At 18.2% G+C, this 20,778-nt stretch overlaps 1 protein-coding gene across 1 annotated transcript in view; it reads left to right on the forward strand.

The window, feature by feature from the left end:
- Positions 1-16,172, forward strand: part of LOC122512525 (histone-lysine N-methyltransferase NSD3) — a 29,946-nt gene extending 13,774 nt beyond the window's left edge. Inside the window, exons 10-14 of the mRNA XM_043628415.1 lie at positions 6,596-7,025; positions 7,298-7,556; positions 8,044-8,261; positions 11,166-11,446; positions 15,860-16,172. Of these exons, the coding sequence (XP_043484350.1) occupies positions 6,596-7,025; positions 7,298-7,556; positions 8,044-8,261; positions 11,166-11,446; positions 15,860-16,051 (1,380 nt within the window). The 3' untranslated portion in view covers positions 16,052-16,172. The remainder of the gene's footprint in view (positions 1-6,595; positions 7,026-7,297; positions 7,557-8,043; positions 8,262-11,165; positions 11,447-15,859) is intronic.
- The last annotated feature ends 4,606 nt before the right edge of the window (positions 16,173-20,778 follow it).

A 20,778-nucleotide genomic window follows, 5' to 3' on the forward strand; every position in this document is an offset into this window, starting at 1 on the left:
ACAAGAATTAAATTATTTTCAATTCAGTTCAATAAAATATTAATTAAATTGGTCTATAAAATTTGCAACAAACCAATTATTTTCATACAAATAATAAAATTCTTCGAAGGAATTTAATTATTTAGAAAAAATTTTATAACATTCTTTGCAAGTATTATTCAATTCAATTAATTTCAAATATAATAAATAACTCAAAAAGAATTCAATTATTTTTGAAAAAAAAATTAAATAGAATTCTTCTCAAGATTTCAACTATTTTCAAAACTTTAAATGAAATTCTTCACAAAAATTCAATTATTTGTATAAAGAATAAAATTCTTTGTAGCAAATTAAATTATTTTCCCAAATAATAAAATCCTTCGCTGAAATTTAATTATTTTCAAGAATAATATAATTTATCACAGTTTTCAATTATTTTAAAAAAATTTAAGTTCAAAGTCTTGAAAGGAAGTCAATTATTTTCATGAATAATAAAATTCTTGGCAAAAAATTCAGTTATTTATCTAAAATTGAGTAAAATTCTTTCCAAAAATCCAATTACTTTACAAAATTTTAATAAATATTCTTCGTAGGAATTCAATTATTTTCAAGAATGAGAAAAATCACAGCAAAATTTCAATTATTTTCAATAATGAGAAACAGGGTTGCCACAAGTCAGGGAATTCAGTTACTTTCCAATTTTTTTTACAAGTTTCTTCGCACCAATTCAATTATTTTTAATTTTTTAATGAAGTTTATCGAAAGAATTCAAATATATTCAGAGAACAGAAAAAAATAGTTCTGAGATATTCAATTATTTCAAAAAAATTAAATAAAATTCTTTTAAAAATTCTATTATTTAAAAAAATTTTGACAAAATTTGAATAAAATTCTTCGTAAGAAATCAATTATTTTCATAAATAATAAAATTTTTCTCGAGAATTCAATTATTTCAAAAATTTTGAGGTAAAATGCTTTATAAATTTGAAAAATTATAATAAAATTGACTATAGAATACAATTATTTTCGTAAAATATAACATTCCTTATAGGAATTACAATTTTACTGTCAAAAATATTTGTAAAAATCTTCGAAACAATTCAATTATTTTCTTAAAAAATAAAATTCTTCGAAGCAATTCAATTATTTAAGAAATTTTAATTAAATTCTTCCCAAGAATTCAATTTTTTTCAAAAATAAAACTTTTCACAAGAATTTAATCATTTAAAAAAAAATATAATAAAATTCTTCGTCAAATTTCAATTATTTTTAATTTTTTAAAGAAATTTGTTCGCTGGAATTTAATTATTTTCACAATGTTATAAAAAATTCTGAGAAATTCAATTATTTAAAAAATTTGAATAAAATTCTTCACAAGAAATTAATTAAATATCATAAATAATAATATTTTTCTCCGGAATTCAATTATTTTCAAAAAATTTAATAAAATTCTTTGCAAAATTACAATCATTTTCAAAAATTTTCCTCATTTCAATTATTTTTAATATCTACTATTTTAATAAAATTATCCAAAAAAATTCAATTATTTAAACGAAATTTTAATAAAAATTTCACAGGAATTCAATTACTTTCCAATTTTTTATAAATTTCTTCGCACCAATTTAATTATTTTTAATTTTTTAATGCAGTTTATCGATAGAAATCAAATATATTCAAAGAATAGAAAAAATAGTTCTGATAAATTCAATTATTTTGAAAAATTTAAATTAAATTCTTTTAAAAAATCTATTATTTAAAAAAATTTTGACAAAATTCTTTACAAGATTTAATTAATAAAATTGCAATTTTAATAAAATTTTCCTATTCAATTCAATTATTTTCAATACTATTCTTCTTAAGAATTCAATTATTTTCACAAATAATACATTTTTTTATGGGAATTCAATTATTTGAAAAAAATTTGAATAAAATTCTTCGTTAGAAATCAATTATTTTCATAAATAATAAAATTTTTCTCGAGAATTCAATTATTTCAAAAATTTTGAGATAAAATGCTTTATAAATTTGAAAAATTATAATAAAATTGACTATAGAATACAATTATTTTCGTAAAATATAACATTCCTTATAGGAATTACAATTTTACTGTCAAAAATATTTGTAAAAATCTTCGAAACAATTCAATTATTTTCTTAAAAAATAAAATTCTTCGAAGCAATTCAATTATTTAAGAAATTTTAATTAAATTCTTCCCAAGAATTCAATTTTTTTCAAAAATAAAACTTTTCACAAGAATTTAATCATTTAAAAAAAAATATAATAAAATTCTTCGTCAAATTTCAATTATTTTTAATTTTTTAAAGAAATTTGTTCGCTGGAATTTAATTATTTTCACAATGTTATAAAAAATTCTGAGAAATTCAATTATTTAAAAAATTTGAATAAAATTCTTCACAAGAAATTAATTAAATATCATAAATAATAATATTTTTCTCCGGAATTCAATTATTTTCAAAAAATTTAATAAAATTCTTTGCAAAATTACAATCATTTTCAAAAATTTTCCTCATTTCAATTATTTTTAATATCTACTATTTTAATAAAATTATCCAAAAAAATTCAATTATTTAAACGAAATTTTAATAAAAATTTCACAGGAATTCAATTACTTTCCAATTTTTTATAAATTTCTTCGCACCAATTTAATTATTTTTAATTTTTTAATGCAGTTTATCGATAGAAATCAAATATATTCAAAGAATAGAAAAAATAGTTCTGATAAATTCAATTATTTTGAAAAATTTAAATTAAATTCTTTTAAAAAATCTATTATTTAAAAAAATTTTGACAAAATTCTTTACAAGATTTAATTAATAAAATTGCAATTTTAATAAAATTTTCCTATTCAATTCAATTATTTTCAATACTATTCTTCTTAAGAATTCAATTATTTTCACAAATAATACATTTTTTTATGGGAATTCAATTATTTGAAAAAAATTTGAATAAAATTCTTCGTTAGAAATCAATTATTTTCATAAATAATAAAATTTTTCTCGAGAATTCAATTATTTCAAAAATTTTGAGATAAAATGCTTTATAAATTTGAAAAATTATAATAAAATTGACTATAGAATACAATTATTTTCGTAAAATATAACATTCCTTATAGGAATTACAATTTTACTGTCAAAAATATTTGTAAAAATCTTCGAAACAATTCAATTATTTTCTTAAAAAATAAAATTCTTCGAAGCAATTCAATTATTTAAGAAATTTTAATTAAATTCTTCCCAAGAATTCAATTTTTTTCAAAAATAAAACTTTTCACAAGAATTTAATCATTTAAAAAAAAATATAATAAAATTCTTCGTCAAATTTCAATTATTTTTAATTTTTTAAAGAAATTTGTTCGCTGGAATTTAATTATTTTCACAATGTTATAAAAAATTCTGAGAAATTCAATTATTTAAAAAATTTGAATAAAATTCTTCACAAGAAATTAATTAAATATCATAAATAATAATATTTTTCTCCGGAATTCAATTATTTTCAAAAAATTTAATAAAATTCTTTGCAAAATTACAATCATTTTCAAAAATTTTCCTCATTTCAATTATTTTTAATATCTACTATTTTAATAAAATTATCCAAAAAAATTCAATTATTTAAACGAAATTTTAATAAAAATTTCACAGGAATTCAATTACTTTCCAATTTTTTATAAATTTCTTCGCACCAATTTAATTATTTTTAATTTTTTAATGCAGTTTATCGATAGAAATCAAATATATTCAAAGAATAGAAAAAATAGTTCTGATAAATTCAATTATTTTGAAAAATTTAAATTAAATTCTTTTAAAAAATCTATTATTTAAAAAAATTTTGACAAAATTCTTTACAAGATTTAATTAATAAAATTGCAATTTTAATAAAATTTTCCTATTCAATTCAATTATTTTCAATACTATTCTTCTTAAGAATTCAATTATTTTCACAAATAATACATTTTTTTATGGGAATTCAATTATTTGAAAAAAATTTGAATAAAATTCTTCGTTAGAAATCAATTATTTTCATAAATAATAAAATTTTTCTCGAGAATTCAATTATTTCAAAAATTTTGAGATAAAATGCTTTATAAATTTGAAAAATTATAATAAAATTGACTATAGAATACAATTATTTTCGTAAAATATAACATTCCTTATAGGAATTACAATTTTACTGTCAAAAATATTTGTAAAAATCTTCGAAACAATTCAATTATTTTCTTAAAAAATAAAATTCTTCGAAGCAATTCAATTATTTAAGAAATTTTAATTAAATTCTTCCCAAGAATTCAATTTTTTTCAAAAATAAAACTTTTCACAAGAATTTAATTATTTAAAAAAAAATATAATAAAATTCTTCGTCAAATTTCAATTATTTTTAATTTTTTAAAGAAATTTGTTCGCTGGAATTTAATTATTTTCACAATGTTATAAAAAATTCTGAGAAATTCAATTATTTAAAAAATTTGAATAAAATTCTTCACAAGAAATTAATTAAATATCATAAATAATAATATTTTTCTCCGGAATTCAATTATTTTCAAAAAATTTAATAAAATTCTTTGCAAAATTACAATCATTTTCAAAAATTTTCCTCATTTCAATTATTTTTAATATCTACTATTTTAATAAAATTATCCAAAAAAATTCAATTATTTAAACGAAATTTTAATAAAAATTTCACAGGAATTCAATTACTTTCCAATTTTTTATAAATTTCTTCGCACCAATTTAATTATTTTTAATTTTTTAATGCAGTTTATCGATAGAAATCAAATATATTCAAAGAATAGAAAAAATAGTTCTGATAAATTCAATTATTTTGAAAAATTTAAATTAAATTCTTTTAAAAAATCTATTATTTAAAAAAATTTTGACAAAATTCTTTACAAGATTTAATTAATAAAATTGCAATTTTAATAAAATTTTCCTATTCAATTCAATTATTTTCAATACAATTCTTCTTAAGAATTCAATTATTTTCACAAATAATACATTTTTTTTATGGGAATTCAATTATTTGAAAAAAATTTGAATAAAATTCTTCGTTAGAAATCAATTATTTTCATAAATAATAAAATTTTTCTCGAGAATTCAATTATTTCAAAAATTTTGAGATAAAATGCTTTATAAATTTGAAAAATTATAATAAAGTTGACTATAGAATACAATTATTTTCGTGAAATATAACATTCCTTATAAGAATTACAATTTTACTGTCAAGTTTGCAAAAATCTTCGAAACAATTAAATTATTTTCTTAAAAAATAAAATTCTTCGAAGCAATTTAATTATTTAAGAAATTTTAATTAAATTCTTCCCAAGAATTCAATTTTTTCCAGAAATAAAACTTTTCACAAGAATTACAATTCTTGTGAAAAGTTTTATTTATAAAAAAATATAATAATTATTTTTTTTTTTTTTTATTTATTTTTTTTTTTTTTTTTTTTTTTTTTTTTTTTTTTTTTTTTTATTTGAAAAAAGTTTCGATAAAATTCTTCGTCAGATTTCAATTATTTTCAATTTTTTAATGAAATTTTGTCTATGGAATTTAGTTATTTTCTAAATTTTATAAAAAATTCTGAGAAATTCAATTATTTAAAAAATTTGAATAAAATTCTTCACAAGAAATTAATTTAATATCATAAATAATAATATTTTTCTCCAGAATTCAATTATTTTCACAAATAAAATATTCTTCACAGGAATTGAATTCTTTAAAAATTTTTTAAATAAAATTCGTTGCAAGAATTTAATTACTTTTAAAAATAACAATATTTAGGTATAGCAGAGTTTGAATTATTTTTTATGTGCAATTTTACATAAACTGATAGAAAATTGCATTTATTCTTTATAATTTTTTTAAAATTCGCCGAAAGAATTCAATTATTTTTAGAATTTTTTTATATATTTCTTTAAAAAAATTCAATTTTAAGAAATATTTAATTATTTAATAAATTAATTATCTTTGCATTTAAATAATTGAATTCTCGAAAAATTTTCTAATAAAAATTGATTAAAAATGAATTTCACTTAAAATTTGAAATTATAATTGAATATTAAAAGCATCGTAGTGTGAATTTTGATAAATAAGTGAATTTTGAAAAGTGTTCAATAATTAAAATCTTTGAAAACTGAAATTTATAGTTGCAATATTCTTATTAAAATATAAAATAATGATTTCATCACTCTGTCATTTTAGATTTATTACAAAACGTGAAGAAAGTGATCGATTTCTTGATGTTTTATAACAATTTTTGATAAGTTGTTTAATTTGAGAATGTTTGGATTTGAAATCCTTAATTCCTATAGAAAAATAATAATGATTAACATTTCTTTGAGTATCTAATAATTTTTGGAGTGAAGCGGTATATTCTTCAGGGTCAGGGAGAAAGTGAAAATTTTGTCTGGAAATCAGGGAAAAGTCCAGGGAAAAAAATTAAATTTTTGTGGCAACCCTGTATTAAATGAAATATTATTTTTATTTAGAGATAAAAATATTTTCTAAAATAAAAAGAGAATTTTTTTAGTAATAATTTATAAGTAATTAGTAATTTATAATAAGTAGATAATTATAATAATAATTAATTTTCTCCTCTTCAGGTGAATAAAGCGGTGGGCAATGTGAAGGCGGCCGAAGTGGATAGTATTGTCGCTTGTGCATGTTCACCGACATCCGACAATGCGTGTGCACAGGATTCGGATTGTTTAAATCGAATGCTACTGGTTGAGTGTAGTCCGGAGATATGTCCGGCTGGCATTAAATGTCAAAATCAATGTTTTGTGCAAAGAATTTATCCGGTAATGGAGCCATTTCACACTGTTGGTCGTGGCTGGGGCCTGAGGGCATTGGAATTGATAAAAGCCAATCAATTTGTCGTTGAATATGTCGGTGAAATAATTGATGAAGCCGAATATAAGCGACGTCTTCAACGCAAGAAGGAATTGAAAAATGAGAATTATTACTTTCTCACTATTGACACTAATCGTATGATTGACGCCGAACCGAAGGGAAATCTCAGTCGATTCATGAGTGAGTCTCTTTTTCCTTTTTAAATAGCGAACACGAAAACAAATTCACTTGTTGCTTAAAGAAATCAAAATTACAAAATAGCAAATAAAAAAGAAAAAAAAGTCTAATAACAAGAATCGAATTTTTAAAATTCTTTTTCCTTTTTCATTTTCGTTTCCTGTAACAGTAATTAAAAATTATTTCCCCCCGTTCCTTTTTTTTAATTTTCGCTTCTTGTTTATAAAATTAAAAATTGAAAAATTATTTTAAAAAATTCTCATTTTTACTTGCAGATCACTCGTGTTTGCCGAATTGCGAGACGCAAAAGTGGACAGTGAATGGCGACACGAGAATTGGACTTTTCGCCGTGCGGGACATTGAGGCTGGGGAGGAATTAACGTTTAATTATAATTTGGCCTGCGACGGTGAAGAGAAGAAGCCATGTTTATGCGGTGCGTCGAACTGCAGTGGTTTCATTGGCTTAAAAGTCACGAAGAAACGAATCAGTGCAATTAATGAGAAAAAAAATGAGAAACCAAAAATTCCAAGAAAGTAAGGCAAATTTTTCTCTTTTCATTTTCATTTTTTCTTCTATTCATTTTTTAAATAAAAAAAGAAAAGCAATTTTTTATTCTTCTCTTAAATAAAAGAAGAAGAAAATAAATTCTTTTACTGTTTTTTTTTTTAAGAAAAAAGAAAATATAATTTTTTTACTCTTTTTTTAAATCAAATAAGAAAAGAAATTTTTTTTATCCTTTTTTTAAATCAAAAAAGAAGAAAATATTTTTTTATTCTTTTTTTTAAATCGAAAAAGAAGAAAAGAAATTTTTTTATTCTTTTTTTAAATAAAATAAATTTTTTATTCCTTCTTTAAATAAAAGAAAAAAAAATTTATTTCTTCTTTTTTTGAATGAAAAAAAGAAAAAAATAATTTTTTTAATTCTTTGTTTAAATTCATAAAAAATTATTTTTTGTAAATAAAAAAGAATATGATTTGAAAATAAAACGTGGAAATGAAATTGTTTTTTTGTTTTTTCAGACCAAAGAAGGTAATTTGTTATAATTGTCAAAAGGAGATAGTAACGAGCAATGAATTGATAAAATGCAAACAGAAAGGCTGCTCGAAGAAATATCATAAAAAATGTGTTTCGAGGACAATTTTAGACACAAAATTCATTTGTCCTGGGCATTTATGTTTTCAATGTGGCACAACAACGACGACTCACTGTTCTGTTTGTAAAATCGCCTTTTGTCAAGGTAAACTTTCAAAATTATTTATTTATTTGTTTATTTCAATTAATACAGTTTTCGTCACTTTAAAAAAAAAAATTTTTTTTAAAATAAAGAAGAAATAAGTCAAACTAATTCCTTTTCAATTAAAACTAACATATAAATTTAATTAATGATAAAAATAAATTCAATTAACGAAAAAAAAGAATAATTTTTTTAATAAATAAATAAAAAATGGATTTTCAATTTTGAATAAAATAAATAAAGAAAGAAATAGTAAATTCTAAATAAATGAATAAAAATGGACTTTAAATAAATGTAATGAATTCAAAAGAAATAAAAAAATTAATTTCTTTAATATTTAAAATAATTAAATGAGAATAATTTTATTAAAATTGTTGAAAGTACTAGAATTCTTAAAAAAAATATTCTTAAAATTTTGTAGAAAGTAAAATTATTTTAAAGAATTAATATAAATTTTATTATAAAATTTTGTAAAACATATTCAATTTACTAAATATCAAAATTTAAGAAAACAATAAAATTGAATTATATTTTTTAAAGGATTTAATACAATTCTAAAAAATAATTGAATTCCTTCAAAGAATTTTATTATTTATGAAAATAATTGAATTTTTTGAGAAGAATTTAAGGACAATTTTTTGAAAAAAAAATTTGAATTCTTGCAAAGAATTTTATTGTAATTCGAGAGAATAATTGAATTTTTTCAGAAAGTTAAGTAAAATTACATTTTGAACATTATTAACATTCCAATGTAATTGAATTTTTGAAAATAATTGAATTCTTGAGGATAATTCTGTTCAACTTTTTTTAACATAATTGAATTATTGTGACAAAATTTATTATTTTTCCAAATAATTAAATTCTTGTCAAGAATTTATTATTTTGAAAAAGAAATTGAATTCATAAGGAAATTCCTATTCAATTTTTTTTAAAGTAATAGAATTTTTGTCAAAAACTTTATTTTTTTTTGAGAATAATTCAATTTTTTTTAAATAATTGAATTCTTGTGGAGAATTCAATTCAATTTTTTTTTAAATAATTGAATTCTTGTAAAAAAATTTATTATTTTTCAAGATAATTGAATTCTTGTCAGAATTTATTATTTTGAAAAATAATTGAATTCATAAGAGGATTTCTATTCAATTTTTTTGAAATTAATTGAATTCTTGTCAAGAATTTTATTATTTTTTAAAAAAGTTGAATTTTTGTGAATAATTTAATTTAAATTTTTGAAAATAATTGACTTTTTGAGAAGAAGTCTAGATTAATTTCTTTTTTGAGAATTCTATTCAATTTTTTTGAAAGCAATTGAATTCTTGTCAAGAATTTTATTTTTTTTTTTAAATTAATTAAATTTTTGTGAATATTTTAATTTAAATTTTTGAAAATAATTGACTTTTTGAGGAGAATTTTATTCAATATTTTTGAAAATAATTGAATTCTTATCAAGAAAATTTATTATTTTTCCAAGTAATTAAATTCTTGTCAAGAATTTATTATTTTGAAAAATAATTGAATTCATAAGGAAATTTCCATTCAATTTTTTTGAAAGTAATTGAATTCTTGTCAAGAATTTTATTATTTCTTAAAATAGTTGAATTTTTGTGAATAATTTAATTTAAATTTTTGAAAACAATTGATTTTTTGATGAGAATTCTATTCAATTTTTTTGAAAATAATTGAATTCTTGTCAAGAATTTTTAATTTCTGAAAATATAATTGAAATTTTGTTAAGAATTTAATTTAAATTTTTGTAAATAATTGAATTCTTGAGGAGAATTCTTTTTAATTTTTTTCAAAATAATTGAATTCCTAAAAAGAATTTTATTATTTTTAAAAATAATTAAATTCCTAAATTTTAGAGAATTTTACTCTTTATAAAAATAATTGAATTTTTGTGAAAAATTTTATTAAAATTTTTGAAAATAATTTAATTCTTGAGGAGAATTCTATTCAATTTTTTTTAAAAGAAATTGAATTCTTGTTAAGATTTTTTTAATTTTTGAAAATCTAAATCTAAATATTGTTTTAAATTTTTGAAATTATTTGAATTTTTTCGAAGAATTTTAGAAATAATTGAATTTTTTTGAAGATGGTTTATGAAAACTCCATTGAAAATAATTGAATTCTATCAAATTATTATTTCATTATTTATGAAAATAATTGAAAGCATTTAAAAAATTAAATAAATTTTTTAAAAATAATTGAATTTTATTAAAATTTTTTTAAAACATTCGAATTCTTTGCCTACAGTTTAAAAAAAATTGTAAGAACTGAAAATAATTTAATTTGTGCGAGTCAGTTCTTATTTAGAAAATGATTGAATTTCTCCTGAAGAATTTTTTTTTATTTATAAAAATAATTGAATTTGCCTAAGAATATAATGAATATTTTCGATCCTAATTGAATTTTAATATTTTCGAAAATATTAAATAATATTTAATTATAGTTTATTAGTGAATAAGTGAATATTTTTGAAATTTTGATTCTGAAATTATTCTAAAATTCAAGTTGATATTTGAAAATAAAAAAACTTATAATTTGCATAATAATAAATTGAATGCAGCGTTAAATTTACTAACGTTTAATAAATATTTAAAATTAGATTTTATAGAAATGAAATAATTAAATATTCAAAAGTAGATTTTAAATAAATTTAATATAAAGAAAAAAGAAAAGAAGAAAGACAGAAAGGCAAGAAAATAGATTTAAAATAAATGGAAATAATTAATAGTATAAAAATAGATTTCAAATAAATAATTGAAAATACAAAAATAGACTTCAAATAAATAGAAATAATTAAAAATACAAAAATAGATTTAAGTATAAATAGAAATAATAAATTTGGTAATAAATAATGAATTTAATCGAAATAATAAAGAAATTGTTAACGTTTTTTAATTTCAGCACATCAAGAGGAAAATATGATCGAATCGAAAGGATCGTTTGTCTGTAAAAATCATAAAAACGGCCTCAGTTTGGTGACAACATCGTCGTCGTTGTTGTCGTCTTCGTCGTCGTCGTCAACAATAGCGGAAGACGGAAAGGAGAAATTGAACAACCTGGAGTTGGAGAAATGTTCTTTTGCGCCTTCTGGTTGTTCGAGTCCAATTGTCACGACGAGTAAATCACATTCGAAAATTCAAAATCAAATTCAGGAACAGTCGGCGCGTGTATCGATAGAAGAGGTAAGCCGACTGCATTCCTACATTCGTAAAAAATTGCGAAGAAGGCCCTACTCGGCCATGTCCTAAAAAAAAAATTAAGTTTCACAATCTCGTTCTCTTCATTTTTATTTCCCATTTTTTTTTTCTTGCAACTTTTTTCTTCTCACTTTTCTCGAATCTAGATTTATAGATTTTTTTTCTTCCAACTATCTTGGAATTTTTTTCTTTTGCAACTTTTCGGGAATTTTTTTTTTTTTTTGCAACAATTGGATAGTGTGAAAAATATCCAAAAAGAAAAATGTAAATTGATCTTTTATTTTTAAATGTATATAGAGATAATTTTAATCTTTTTTTTTCGTTTCTTTTTATAAATGTGAGAGACGAGATTTTTTTATTGTGAGTGTAAATTTATACTAATTTTTGTTTTTGTGTTTTAAGAAAAAAAATGACGAGAAGTCATTTTTTTCGATGTTTTTTTTTTTTTAAAGAGAAAATAAAATGTAAATATTTTATTATTATAGAATATTTTTAATTTGTGGTGCATTATTCAATGTTAATATCGATAGAATTTCAGTTTAGAGAAAATCACTTTTTATAAACTTGCATAAATAGTTTTTTCTTTTCAATTTTTTAATTAATTTTAATAAAATAGGATTTTCATTCATTTTGAAAAAATACGATTTTAATTCAATTTTAATAAAATAAAATATCAAAAGAATATCAATATAAATTAATAAAATAGAATATAAAAAAAAATGTCAATATTATAATAAAGTAAAATAAGAAAATTTTATTATTAACAAAATATTAAAATATTTGCAAATTTGAATAATATAAATAAAATTATAATATATCGAAAAATTTTCAATATTGTAATAAAATAAGATATTAATAAAATAAAATATGAATAAAATATTCAAAATTTTCAAAATATGAATTACGAATATAAACAAATATAATCCTCGATAAATTAATTAATAATTTTGAAACTAAATAAAACATTAATTTTCGATGCAGAAAAATTTCGTTGGAAAATTAAAGAAACATTAAATTGAAAGAACTAATAAAATAAATACAATTTAAATTCATTGTTTTTTTCTCAAAAATGAATTTTATCGAGAAAAAAATATTCTTCGATTTTGTAAATCGATATATAAAATTATAAAAAAAAATTATAAAACAATTATACAAACAATAAATTATCGATACTGATATTGTACATCACCACGTTATTTAATTTTATAGTTTTACAAATAACGAAATTCTCTTTGATTTTGTGAGAAATTAAAATTTGGGATGAAAAAAATTGTAAAATGTTGCTTTATCCCTGTTTTTTTAAAAAGAAGAAAAAAAAAATAAAACAATTAATTAAGAACGGAATTTTTTTTCGCGACTTAAAAAAAATATCCAATAGAATAATTATTGTCGATTTGGTTTCTCTTTTCAATTTCTTTAATTTTCGAAAAGTTTTGTTTTCTAAATTGTTACACTTTCAAATCTCTTCTGAACATTTTCTTTAGAATTTAATTTTATTTACTTTTATTTAATTTCATTTAATTTCATTTAATTTCATTTAATTTCATTTAATTTCATTTAATTTCAATTAATTTTATGTTAATAATTATTATTCGTAAATAATTTTTGAAAAGTAAATTTGTTTCCCCGGAAATGAAAAACCTTTTTGTTCTATTTTCTGTCTTCTTTTCTTTTTTGAAAAATCTTTTTTTCGACTATTTTCTTTATTTTTTATATTTTCTTGTTTCTTTTGTTGGGAAATATTTTCACTTTTTTCTTTCAAGCTTTGCACTCCAAAAAAATTTTTCAGAATTTTTTTTTTTTTTTTTGGCAAGAATTCAATTACTTTCAGAAATAATGAAATTCTTTGGTGAAATTCAATTATTTTTAAAATGATTTTAATTAAATTCTTCGTAAAAAATCAATTTAAAAAAAAATTTGATAAAACTTTTTTCGTACGAACTTAATTACTTTCACAAATAATAACATTTTTTGTAAAAAATTAATTATTTAAAAAAGTTTTTATATAATTCATTGAAAAAATGCAATTAGTTTTTTAAATAAATAAAATTCCCCACAGAAATACATGAATTTTTAATTCAATTTAAATTGAATTCTTCGAAATAATTTAATTATTTTATAAAAATTTTAATAAAATTCTTTAAAACGATTCAATTATTCATAAGAATGCAATTATTTTCAGAAGTAATAAAATTATTCATAGAAATTTAATAATTTAAAAAAATTTTTTTAAATTCGTTGAAAAAATTCAATTGCTTTTATGAATAATATAATTTTTCGCAGAAATTCAATTGTTTTTAATCCATAACTTAAATTAAATTATTCGAAAGAATTAAATTATTTCTTTTTAATTTTAATAAAATTCTTTAAAACGATTCAATTATTTACAAAAAAAATTTTTTTCTATTTTTCTTAAGAATTCAATTATTTTGAGAAGTAAATAAAATTTTTCACAGAAATTCAATTACTTTCATAAATAATTAAACTTTTTAAAGAATTTCAATTATTTTTAATACAATTTCAAATAAATTATTCAATTCAATTGTTTATTATTTTCACAAATAATAACATTTTTCGTAGAAAATCAATTATTTCAAAAATATTTCAAAAAAATTCGTTCGATAGAATTCAATTAATTTTATAAATAATAAAATTCTAAGCAGTAATTGAATTATTTTGAAAAATTTTCTAAAAAAATGTAAGAAAAAGAATACATTCTTCTTCTGTCGTAAGAATTTAATTTTTTTTCAGTAGTAATAAAATTATTTATAGAAATTCAATTATTTTCCAAATTTTTAATAAAATTCTTACAAGAATTCAATTTTTTTTTTTACAAATATTAAAATTTTCCGTATGAATTCAATTATTTAAAGAATTATTTTATAATTCAATTAATTTTTCAATTAATTAAATAATAAAATTATTCATAGAAATTCAATTATTTTCCAAATTTTTAATAAAATTTTTCACAAGAATTCAATTTTTTTTTACAAATATTAAAATTTTCCATATGAATTAAATTATTCATAGAAATTCAATTATTTTCCAAATTTTTAATAAAATTTTTCACAAGAATTTAATTTTTTTTACAAATATTAAAATTTTCCATATGAATTCAATTATTCATAGAAATTCAATTATTTTCCAAATTTTTAATAAAATTCTTCAAAAGAATTCAATTTTTTTACAAATATAAAAATTTTCCATATGAATTCAATTTTTTAAAGAATTATTTTATAATTGAATTATAAAATTCAATTATTTTCAAAAATAATATATTCAATGATTTTCATAAATAATAGAATTCTTTGCAGGATTTCAATTATTTTCAATTTAGTTTAAAGTGAATATTTCTTGATGAATGTAATTATTTTTAGAATCTTTATTGATATTTTTTTATAAAAATCAATTATTTTCCAAATTTTTGATAAAATTCTTAAGAAGAAGAATTCTTTATTTTCAATCTTTAAAAAATTCTTTATTTAATTTTTGAAAAATTTAATTTAGACAAAAATATTAGTTTTTTGAAAAACTAATTAAAATTTTTTAAGAAAAAAAGATTTTTTTAAAACAAAGTCAGGGAAATACAGAATCAATTTTTTTTGGCAATTTTATGATTCGACTAAAACGAGTTTTTTTTTCATCGTCAAATTTAATTTTTCAATAGCTACTTTTTTATTACTTCTTTTTTTATTCTTAAAAACAATTTATCCTATTTTTGGAAAATTAATTATCGAGTGCGAAGCCTGATCCTTTTTTCATTGGGAAATATTTTCAGTTTCTTTTCCTTTATTGTGAAATATTCTAATTTTTTAAATTTTTTTGTTGTCGAATATTTCAATTCTCTTCTCTTTTTTTATTGTCAAATATTTTTATTCTCTTGTTTTTTTTTATTGTCAAATATTGTTATTTTCTTCTTATTTTTTTTGTGGATTTTTTTCGTTATCAAATATTTTATTTTCTTCTCTTTTTTTATTATCAAATATTTTATTTTCTTTTCTATTTTTATTGTCAAATATTTTCATTTTATTTTTTTTTCTTTATCAAATATTTTTAATTCTCTTCTCTTTTTTTAATGTCAAAAATATTTTCATTTTCTTCTCTTTTTTTAATGTCAAAAATATTTTCATTTTCTTCTCTTTTTTTAATGTCAAAAATATTTTCATTTTCTTCTCTTTTTTTAATGTCAAAAATATTTTCATTTTCTTCTCTTTTTTTAATGTCAAAAATATTTTCATTTTCTTCTCTTTTTTATGGTGAAATATTTCCATTTTCTTCTTTTTTTTGTTGAGAATTATTTTCATTTTTTTTTATGTGTGAAAGTCAATTTGTGAATTAGAATTCATTTAGCGAATGAACGAAACAAAACAAAAAAAAAAAAGACAAACAAACCCGTAGGTTCATCTCAGCTGTGAAGATTGTGAGGAAACACTCACCGAGGACACAGACGACGCCGATGAAACGGATAATAATCATCATGACAAATCAAATTCAATACGACGAAGATCAAGAAGAATTAGTCAAAAACTTGACGCACTTAAATCTCTTAATTCTGAACAATTATTAGCAATAATTGGCGGTGGAGTTTAGAAATTTTCTTTCTTTTTAATAATTCAGAGACATATCCGGAAAAAAAAGAAAAAAATCTATTTTTTTATTAAATAATATGTAAAAATTTGTACAAAATTCAGAAATTTTTTTTATTTTTTCATTAACGAAACAAAGAAATTTCGCCGATATTTTTTTTTTAAAGTTATTACAAAAATTATTTGCAAAAAAAATTTTTGAAATACAAATATCACGAAAAAAAAAATTTTTTTTTTTTATTTTAAAAAGAAAACTTGTACTAATATAGAGAAAAAAATTGTAAATTCGGAAATGTCTCTTCGATTATATATATAAATATAGTCATTAGATAGAATTTTTTTTTAATTGTCAAATTTTCTCCAAAAACTAATTTTTTTTATTTTACATTTGAATTTTTTTGTAGACGAAAATTTTTTTTTGTGTTTATAATTCATTTTTTTCTCTCTCTCTCTCTCTCTTCTTTAAGAATTTATTTTCACCAGACAAAAATCGATGAAAATAGAAATAATTAATGATCGTCTATAATATTATAATTGCCAAAGTATTTTACAATGCAAAATGTCAATTCTTGTAAATTGCTTCATTTAACATTTTAAGATAAAGATAATGAAAAAAAAACGTAAACTGTGTAAAAAAAAGGAACAGAAAACAAATTTTGTGAAAATTAAATTTGTCGGAAAATTTTTTAAAAATTGACGACCAAGTTTTTTTCTTTTGGTTTTTGATAAAAGTGAAAATGTTCCAATGTTAAATATAAGGATTAAAAAAATTTTTTTTTTAAAAGTCGTCTTTGTATAAAAAAAAAGAAAATTTGTGATGTTTAATCGACGACGAATATCATGTAATGATTAAATCCCTGAATAAATTATTAAAATTCAGAAACAAAAATATATTTTGTATTTTGCTTATAATTATTTTGTACTTATTATTTTATTTTAATAATTAATATTTTGTATTACTTTTGGATTTTTTTTCTTTTTGAAAAAATGCGAATATTTTTTTTTACTTTTCTTTCCTATTGTTGTTGCAAAAGAATGGAATAAATAATTATTTATTTGTAATTATTTATTATTTAGAATTTGGTTATTTATTTATTTTTTGTATTAAGAAAAGAAATTTTGTATTAAAAAAGAAATTTTCAACAATTGTAACAAGATTTATTTCAAAAAATTCTCTACAAGTACAAATTGAAATAGAAAAAAAAGAGAATTTCTAATTTTTTACATGGGAAAAAAAACTAAAAAAAATATGTAAATTGTGTCTAAAAGTTTTTTTTTCTAAATCTAGAATTATCATTTTTTACAAAAGTAAATTTTTCATTTATTATATTTTACTTTAAATTGTAGTTTTCTAATTTTAATGATATATTATTAACTTAATTATTAATTTACACAACAGGGTTGCCAAGAAAATTTTATTTTCTTTTTCTCTGATTTCCAGACAATACTCCAGACTTTTTCCCCGAGTTTAAAGAATATTTTAATTCACTCTAAAAATAATTAGATAATTAATTTATTTATTAATAACTGTTTAATATCTTTAATTGTAAAATTATTCTAAACATCAATAAACTTATAAAAAATTATTCTCAAGATTTCAATTCAAATATTTTCTACAACTTTTTACCAAAAATTCTTCTCTAATTCAATTATTCAATTATTTTTCATAATTTCTAAAAAATTATTTCTCCTTTGGAATTTAATTATTCATTTAAAAAAAAAGTTGAACTAACATTTTTTTATTTTAACAGAAAGAATTTTTGATAAATTTTTACATATTATTTCTTTTTTATCACTTTTGTAATTTTTTATAATTTTTAAAATTTGAAATAAATTAAATTTTTACATAAGAATTATATTAAAATTTTTGAAAATAATTCAAATTTGGGGAAAATTATTTAATTATTAAAAGTTTTAGAAATAATTGAATTGTTTGGAGAAAAATTATTAAAATTATATTAAAAATAATTGAATTTTTGCAAATTTTTTCGACAAATTTCATTAAAATTGCATTGAAAATAATTGAATTCCTTCGAAGAATTTTACAACTTCCAAAAATAATTGAATTCTTGCGACGAATTTTATTATAATTTTTGAAAAAAATTGAATTCCTGTGAAGAATTTTATTATTTTTTCAAAATATTTGAATTCCTTTGAAGAATTTTATTATTTTTTAAAAATAATTGAATTTCTGGAAAGAATTTTATTAAAAGTTTTCAAAATAATTGAATTCTTGCGACGAATTTTATTATAATTTTCGAAAATAATTGAATTCCACCAAAGAATTTATATTATTTGTGAAAATAATTGAATTGTTTAGAAGAAAATTGAAAAAATTCTTTCGACGAATTCAGTTAAAATTGTATTGAAAATAATTGAATTGAATAATTGAATTAAAATTGTATATTCAAAATAATTGAATTTACAATTAGTGGATTCTTATTATTTTTTATGAAAATAATTAAAAACTTATAAAGAATTTCATAAAACCTTTTTTAAATATAAAATAATTGAATTTCAGCGAAGAATTCCATTATTTGTTATAAGAATTGACTTCTGCAAAAAAATTTTTTTTTAATTTTATAAAATAATTCAATTCTTTTCCATAATTCAATTAAATAAAATCGTATTGAGAATAATTGAATTTTTATACAGAAGTTTATAAAAAATTTAAAAAAAAATAATTGAATTTTTTCGAGAAATTTAATTTAAATTATATTAAAAATAATGGAATTCTTATATAAATTTTTTTTTAAATTTTCTAAAAATAATTCAATTCTATCGGAGACAATTTAATTTAAATTTTTAGAAAGAATGGAATTGTTTGAAAAAAAATTATTAAAATTATATTAAAAATAATTGAATTCTTGCAAAGAATTCAATTATTTATCAAAATAATTGATTTTACGACGAATGTTAATAAAATTTTTTTAAATAATTGAATTTTAACAATAAATTTTATTAAAATTGTATTAAAAATAATTGAATTGAATATTTTAATTAAAATTGTATTAAAAATAATTGAAATCCTTCGAAGAACTTTCATATTTATCAAAATAATTAATTTTACGACAAATGTTAATACAAATTTTTTAAATAATTGAATTTTAACAATAAATTTTATTAAAATTGTATTAAAAATAATTGACTTTCTCTGAAGAATTTTTATATGTAAGAAAATAATTGAATAATTGCCAAGAATTAATAGTAAAAAAAAATTTTTTAAACAATTGAATTCTTTCAAGGAATTTTATTAATTTATGAAAATAATTAAATTCTTGTGGTGTATTTTTTATTATTTATGAAAAAATACTTAAATTCTTGGGACGAGTTTTAATAGAATTTTTCAAAATAATTGAATTGTTTCAAAGAGTTAATATTAAAATTTTTGAAAATTATTGAATTTTTCGAGAAATTTAATTAAAATTTATATTTGTATAATAAAAAAATAAAAATAATTCAATCTTAAACACAAATTTTCTTCAAATGTTTGAAAATAATTGAATCAATTCAAAGAATTCGATAAAATTTTTTAAAAAAATTTAATTATTTCGGATAATTTAAATAAAATTGTATTATAAATAATTGAATTGAATATTTTAATTAAAATTGTATTTAATTTTTTGAAATTTTAATGAAAATTATTGCGCAAAATAATTTTCGAGTTTTTCAAGAATTAAATTATTTAAATCAAATTCAATTTCAAATCCGTAAAATTCAATAATTATTGTTATAGAAATAGAAAGAATTGCAAATTAAATGAAATCTTTTCAATATTTTTAAAGTTTCCCGGACAAGAAAATTTAGAATCTTTTTCTAATTTACTAGAAATTTAATATTTTTTCAATATTTTTCATAAAATTCCCTGACTTTTTCCTGATTTCCCAAAAAAGTGGCAACCCTGTAAAATTAATAGTAAAACAATTTCGAACTTTTGTTAACTAAAAACATTCGTTTATTACAATTTTTCCAAATTAGTATTTTTTTCCTAATAACAATTTTTTCTAATTAAAATTTTAGTCCCATATAGAAAAAGGAATTAAAAATTATTGGAAATTTTTACTCGTAAATTAAGGCGGAAAAAATTGTCTTCTTCTTTTTAACATTTTTTGTATTAAAATATTTTTTTTGATATTTTCAATATATATTTAAATATTTTTAAAAATATTTTTAGTATTTAATTATTTTTGAAATATTTTTAATATTTTCCATATTTTCGATTGTCTTTCAATTAATGTTTTTTTCCGCCTTTCTTTCTCCTTTTTTATGAGACTAAGCAGATAAATTAATATTACAATTAATTAGATACTTATTTCTAATTGAAATTAAAATAGATTCGTTTCAAAAATGAAACATACATTTTTTTTCAGTGATTCGTTATAAAATCTTCCGATACATTCTGACCGTTTCTTTTTCTTTTTTCTTCGTTTTAAATTAATTGTAAACTGTAAGTTTTAAAACTATAGTAAAAAAAACGGTTTTTTTTTTTAAAATACAAACATCGAGATTCAATTATTTACAGAAATACAAATTGTAGGACGAGAAAATTTCAATGTCCCCGAAGAATTTTTTTTTTATAAAAAGAAAAAATAAAATAACATGAATTTTATTAAAAATATTTTAATTTAATTTAAAAAACGAGAAAAACTTAATAATTCATTAAAAAAATTCTCTCAAAAGGAATTGACAAATAATAAAATTTTCTTAAATTTTGAAAAAACAAAATTTCAA

The sequence above is a fragment of the Leptopilina heterotoma genome, unplaced genomic scaffold, assembly GCF_015476425.1.
Source record: "Leptopilina heterotoma isolate Lh14 unplaced genomic scaffold, ASM1547642v1 Lhet_123, whole genome shotgun sequence".
In the NCBI taxonomy this organism is placed as follows: domain Eukaryota; kingdom Metazoa; phylum Arthropoda; class Insecta; order Hymenoptera; family Figitidae; genus Leptopilina; species Leptopilina heterotoma.